Source organism: Triticum urartu, chromosome 2, assembly GCF_003073215.2.
Source record: "Triticum urartu cultivar G1812 chromosome 2, Tu2.1, whole genome shotgun sequence".
NCBI lineage: Eukaryota > Viridiplantae > Streptophyta > Magnoliopsida > Poales > Poaceae > Triticum > Triticum urartu.
The window spans coordinates 702,641,628-702,648,744 of NC_053023.1; the positions used below are offsets into that span (position 1 = coordinate 702,641,628).

The 7,117-nt window shown below is 49.5% G+C and overlaps 1 protein-coding gene across 1 annotated transcript; it reads left to right on the forward strand.

The window, feature by feature from the left end:
• Positions 1 to 2,372: 2,372 nt before the first annotated feature.
• LOC125534212 (agmatine coumaroyltransferase-2-like) lies at positions 2,373 to 3,863 on the forward strand. The gene has a single exon (XM_048697492.1). It carries the CDS (start codon positions 2,467 to 2,469, stop codon positions 3,790 to 3,792), a length of 1,326 nt encoding a protein of 441 aa, XP_048553449.1. The 5' UTR covers positions 2,373 to 2,466; the 3' UTR covers positions 3,793 to 3,863.
• The last annotated feature ends 3,254 nt before the right edge of the window (positions 3,864 to 7,117 follow it).

The following is a 7,117-nucleotide window of genomic DNA, read 5'->3' on the forward strand; positions in this document are numbered from 1 at the left end:
TTTTTGTGTTGGGCTCCTTTATTTGTAAAATAGACCAATCAGTGATCCAAACACACATCATTTTCACAATTGTCATCGGATCCCCAATTATTTTTCTATTAAAGAAAATATAATCTCTGGACCTCCACAAAGACCAAAACATTGCAGCAATCCTCACTTTCCTGAATATATGAGCAAGTGGTGTTATAACTTCTCTCAACAATACTCGATATGGAAATCCTTTTAGTACATTATCATTTACATAATTTATTCATTGCATCTTTTCACTCCTTATATTGCCCCCAGATTTAGCTATATGGTGTTGTCATAGTCCGTGCTATAGTGGGCAATGGTTGACACCGGTGCATGTTTTTTCTAACTTCATCCCTGCCCCAGAGTATTCTTCTAAATCTAATTACGAGTCAGGCTTCTTCCAAGACATTAGCCACAGTAACTATGTGACTAGACGTGATGTTACATAGCCTACTGTATTTATCATACATAGGAACGTAGGTTATTTAGTTAATAATCTAACAATTTTGCTAGAGCACATCTAAATGTGCTCATTGATTTCACATGATAGACATGCAATACTTATGGCACATCTAAATATGTTCTAGACAAACTCATAATCTAAATGTGCAGCCCGTGCCTCATTTTGAGACTCGCAGTTAAGACGCACATTTAGATCATTTAGATTGGAGATCAGATAGCCACAAAAATGACCCATAGTGCCTATGATATTTACTTCAAGACAACTGTGTGCTGCACTGACAAAAAACAAACAAGTAGAAGCAGTAGCTATCTAGTTTGACCCGGCCGGGATGAATGCATGGCTTATCTGTAGGCTTTTCTTTAGAAAGGCTTATCTGAAGACAATAGTAGCATTACCATTTAGTCCAAGCTTGTCTTAGTCTAAGTATCTGACCACGATACTACTGCAGTGCGATACTACTGCACTGAGCGGTACGACCGCCCACTACTGCAGCTCTACTTCCGCGCAGAGGAAAACAAGTCCAGAACCCCGAAAACAAGCGGTAGTGCCTACGGAATTGGAACCGCGGAAATATCGCGCAAGCGGTACTACCGCTGCCCAGGGCAGTACCACTGCTGGAGAGCAACAAAAAGGCCTAAACAAAACAGATGGAAGCAGGAAAGCCTGGACCGCCATAACTTCTGCAAATGAGTTTTGAATTGAGCAAACTCAAACTTATTAGATAGATGACGACAAATGTTATCTAACAGCGACGTCGTCTGAGCCTTCGGCTCCTGGTTGCTGGATTGCTCAGACGACACAGGTGGGCTTAGCAGCACCTTGCATACCAAGCAGCTAGGCTCAGCTCCCGTGCTTATTTTGAGACTCACACTTAAGCTGCATTTAGATTGGAGATTCAGATGGCGACCACAGATGCCCGATAGTGCCTATGATATTTACTTCAAGACAACTGTGTGCTGCACGTACAGCCACAAACTAGTAGAAGCAGTAGCGTTTGACCCGGGGATGATTCCATGGCTTATCTGTAGACTTTTTCTTAGCAAGGCTTATCACTGTAGACAATAGTAGTGCCGTTTAGTCCAAGCTTGTCTTAGTCTAAGTATCTGACCACGATCTACAAACTTGGAAACACGCTCGATCGGGTAACGTGCACATCGAATTTGCGGCGGTCGACAGCGTACCCCGATCGATACACGACACCATGCTTCCTCTTGCCCCATTTTCCACGTCCCACACGTACGATCAGTACGAGTACGAATTGTGCCAGGAGCTGAGCCACTCGATCGTAGCCGCTTGCTGGAGTTACATCAACCGCACACCAACGTAACCATTTTTTTCCGAGGAACCGACAGGAACACCACCTTTTCCTTTAGACGAAAGAAGGATATTTACACACACACAATTGGATATTTCCCAGAACAACGGCGCAACTATATGCGTATGTAGGGGTATGTCCGTTCAGCCCAAACCTATCCGTCTGAACGTGGCGGCTCGATTTTCCCACTGCTCACCAACTCCCAGCGTTGAAACGCCACACCGCCACAGGCACCACCGTTGAACACACAAGCGGCACCGTCAACCGGCTACAGTGCATGGAGGAGCTGCTAGCTCGACCGTGTCGTTGCATTTGTTGGAGCGGTGCAATAGCTAGTGTACCACGCATGTGCCTGCATGAAGAGCCGCAGACATGGTGCTCGTGGGAGCAGTACGCGTCGACGTCGACGACTGACCGGCGCCGAGAAATCATAACCCTCAGCCAGAAGATAATTGTTAGAGAATCGTATTCAGCCGTAGAGTTCACCTACCCTCCTTTGATCTCTTCTCGTGCATTAACAATCTCTGGCGACCTCAGCCTCCAACTCTAGCTACGTACGGCTATATATATACATCACTGGATGATTTTAGCTAACAGCTCACTGCGCCGCACGGTCATAGACACATAGTGATACAAGGTTTTTGTTTTCTTTGTACGTAACCTTGCACTTATCGCCATGAAGGTCACCGTGCTCTCGTCCAGGCCCGTCAAGCCCGATTACGGCGCCTGCGGTGTGCCTCCGGGCAGCGCGGCCGACGTCGTCCCGCTCACCGTGCTAGACAAGGCCAACTTCGACGCGTACATCTCCGTCATCTACGCCTTCCGCCCGCCGGCGCCGCCCAACGCTGTCCTCGAGGCCGGCCTGGCCAAGGCGCTGGTGGACTACCGCGAGTGGGCCGGGCGGCTCGGCGTCGACGCGGCCACCGGCGACCGCGCGATCCTGCTATGCGACGCCGGCGCTAGGTTCGTGGAGGCGACGGCCGACGTGGCGTTGGATAGCGTCATGCCGATGAAACCCACGCCGGAGGTGCTGAGCCTGCACCCGAGCGGCGACGACGGGCCCGAGGAGCTGATGCTCATCCAGGTCACGCGCTTCGCGTGCGGGTCCATCGTCGTGGGGTTCACCGCGCAGCACCTCGTGTCCGACGGCCGTGCCACCAGCAACTTCTTCCTCGCGTGGAGCCAGGCCACCCGCGGCGTCGCCGTCGACCCCGTCCCGGTGCACGACCGCGCCTCCTTCTTTAAACCACGCGATCCGCCGCAGGTTGAGTACGAACACCGCGGCGTTGAGTTCAAGCCCTACGAGGAGGTCGACGAAAACGACGACGAAGGCCACGCCGGGGACGGCGACGTGGTGGTGGTAAACAAGGTGCACCTCAGCCTGGAGTTCATCTCCAAGCTCAAGTCGCGGGCGTCGGTGGGCGCGCACCGGCCGTACAGCACGCTGCGGTGCTTGGTGGCGCACCTCTGGCGGTGCGTCACAAAGGCGCGCGGACTTGACGGGAGCGTTTCCACCAGCGTTGCCATCGCCGTGGACGGCCGAGCGCGGATGAGCCCGCAGGTGCCGGACGGCTACACCGGCAACGTCGTCCTCTGGGCGCGGCCCACCGCCACGGCGCAGGAGCTCGTGACGAGGCCGTTGCAGCACGCGGTGGAGCTCATCAACCGGGAGGTGGCCCGGATCAACGGCGATTACTTCGAGTCCTTCATCGACTTCGCCAGCTCCGAGGCGGTGCAGAAGGAGCGGCTGGTGCCGACGGCCGACGCGGCGGAGATGGCGCTGAGCCCCAACATCGAGGTGGACAGCTGGCTGCGGATCCCGTTCTACGACCTCGACTTCGGCGGCGGGCAGCCATTCTTCTTCATGCCAAGCTACCTGCCGGTGGAGGGCCTGCTCATCCTGCTGCCGTCTTTCGCCGGCGACGGGAGCGTGGACGCCTACGTGCCCCTCTTCAGCCGCGACATGGACGCCTTCAAGAACTGCTGCTACAACCTCGAGTAGATTTACATCGATGGTTGTTTTGAAATGTACTCTCCTTTTTACTTTGCATATTTGAATTCTCTGAAGTCAAATTTCACAAAGTTTAACCGTATTTATATGAAAAAGTATCAACATCTGTCATGCTAAAGTTATATAATATGAAACTTTAAGTCATGACACATCTAGTGGTATTCAGTTCATACCATGAATGTTGACACTTTTTTTCACAAAGTTGGTCAAACTTTACGACGCTTGACTTCAGTTAAATCTTATATATATGCAAACTAAAAAAGACCGGAGGGAGTATCTGCAATTCCACGTATACATATGCGTTGCATGCGGGCGTGTATGCATGCACTATGTGTGGTGCTATAGTAAAGGAGTATGGGATAGAAGTATGGACAAATTTAATGTGTTTATCTCTCTGGTAAGTTGTCGCTAGATACTGTATAACTGAATAAAATACAACAAGTAATGTTATGTGCTGCAACATAGCAGTGGCCATAAAAATGTGTCGTATACCAGAGATTGTGTGTAGGGCGCTTTCAGTTTTGTGAGGATGCTGAGTTGCTAACACAAAATCTGGTTCGATTGTGTTCTTCATTATCCGTGTGTTCAATAGCATGAATTTTCTCACGATTAAGTTTGACTTGTTACAACACACATGAAGCTGAATAGGTCTGTAGGTGCTTAATGATGCTGTTCTCAGATTTTTTTTTAATATGGATGACGCGGAATATCAATCTTCGGTCAAAATGAGAAGATGCATGATTTAACTCATTGCTCAATGCACCAACACGTCTCATGTTTATGATGTCTGCGCTCATTCGGACCCTTCCCCTCCTCCCATGGGTTCCCATGTGAAAACTCAATCCTTTCTAGATTTGGCGTCGGCAACGCTCTTGCATTGTCCCCTTCTTGAAAGCGCCATTGTGGGAAAATGGGCCTGGAAGTGTGCTTAGTTACCGGTGGCTTGGGGCTATGCTTCTGCGGCATCCTTCCTATGCCACTGCTCCTTCCGAAGTGTCACTCCAGTGTCAACCAAAGTAGTCTCCGTGGGCGATGAAGATGTTGATCGTATGACGAGCTCGTCTTGGGTGGATGGTTCACTACTAGGAAAAGGCCTACTAATGGCGCACCTAATTTGGCCATTAATGACGCATTAGTGGTGCGCCATTAGTGCCACGCCATTAGTATATTTTACTAATGGCGCACCACTGATGCGCCATTAGTATCTGGTATACTAATGGCGCACCTCAGATGCGCCATTAGTATATACAACAGTGCGCCATTAGTATGCCTCCCAGGGGGCCATGTATACCCAGGTGTTTTGGCATACTAATGGCGCACAACAACAGGATGCGCCATTAGTAACTTCGGCATACTAATGGCGCACTGTTTAATGATGCGTCATTAGTATCCTTTGGCATACTAATGGCGCACTATGATGTGATGCGCCATTAGTATGAATATTAGGTTTTTTTATTTTTTTATTTTTTGTTTTTTGCACAGGTTACAAAATGTATAATTGGACAAAATATAGACAGCACACATCAACAACAGATTCATTGAATACAATAGAAGATTAGTCTCTGAATACAATTCATCATTTTAGTCTCCGAATACAATTCATCATATTAGTCTCCGAATTGAAAAGACCGAACAAAGATAGAACATTATATTACAAGTCTCGAGACCGCGAGTTTGTCTTCACATTACAAGTCGATATCGATCATCTAAACTACCATCACATAGAAGAGAGCTGCGGTCATCACGATGAGCATCATCACGATGAAACTCGTCTTCATCTGGTTCCTCCAACGCTCCCTCCCTTCTCCCGCTAGATAGCGGGCGTATCTAGATTCGGCCTCGGCCCTAGTGGCGTACCCTTTGTAACTGTTACCGCTGAATCGGTGAACCTGTCTCCGACACTCCTCCCAGTCGTCGTAGACTCCGGGAACCTTACCCTTGTACACGACATACCACGGCATCGCTATGCAGTAGCCAAATGAAACGTTAGTACCAATTCACAGACAATACATAAGCAATATATAAGTATGCAACAGAACGATCGGAAGAGAAAAGCAAGACATTAATAGCATCGATTACATCTAAGTTGAACGACTCTCAAAACCAAAGAGACATACTACAAGTTCATTAAAGTTTAATTACAACATGAGCCAATCGATGTTTCAGAACTAGACACAGCATCACTGCTTTCGACTCGACTCAAGGGACCGGAGCGTGGATGAAGCCGCCGTCTATCGTGGGAGTCATGAAACAACTGGGGTTGTCAGCCTGCATTTGTAGGATTGTGTCGACGTCACTGTTGGACGGTTGATTTCTAAGGTAGAACTGCCCCGAGGTACGAAGGACATCTTGATAGATGATTTCCGCAAACTCCGACTGGATGCGAAAGAATTCTTGTCTGATGTCCGCGTCCTGGAATGCCGACACGCTCGCGGCCCAATCTTTGAGTCTACTCGGTAGCAGAAGTTGATGATGGTCCCGTACGATCGCCCGCATGTGATGGATGGCGTAGTAGGCACCCTTCTGACCGCCAGGCGGCTGCTTGACGCAGCAGAACATCGTATTGTGGGAGAACACGTGCTTGCCGTACTTACGAATAGGCCTGGTGAAGGTGCCTCCAGATTTGACGTAGCCGGGGAGAACATCATCAAGAACCTTCTTGACATTTGTGTAGTCTACGTTCGACTGACGGTCCGGGTCGAAATACGTGGCCATGGAATATTTGGGGCTTAGGAGGATGAGCGTGCAACGTGTGTCACTGCAGAAAACACGGAATGTTAAAAGAAAAACGATCGAAATCTAAGAATTCATATGTTACGGGGCGGTTGAGGGGAGGACTTACTCGGGAAAGTAAGGCACGAGGAAGTTATCCTTATCTTGGTTTGCCAGAATGACGCCTTCGAGGTAAGAACTCGCGACTTGCCGGTCCCCAGTGCTGCCCAAGATCTTGGCACGCATGTAGAAGGGGTCGACTATCACGATGTCCGGGGTCTTGTCGCGAATGATCCGCATCTCCATACTCAGCGAAAATAGCCGAACGAAGGTGTAGTGCAGCGGATGAAGGTTCAACATAGCGTGGATGTCATCAAACCGCAGGACGATCGTACCCCCGATGGAGTTATCCACAAAGCCCTTGCCCTCTGGCACCTTGGCCGCGAAAACCGAGTATGCCACATCCTTCTCTCCGAGACGCCGCTTCTCCAAAGAAAGAACACTGTCATGCAGACTCCGCATAGCACCGGTTGCAGCATCGAGCATATTTCTCGGTAGCATCGGCCTACCCGCCACATGCACCCTCCTCGAGATATCCTCAGGT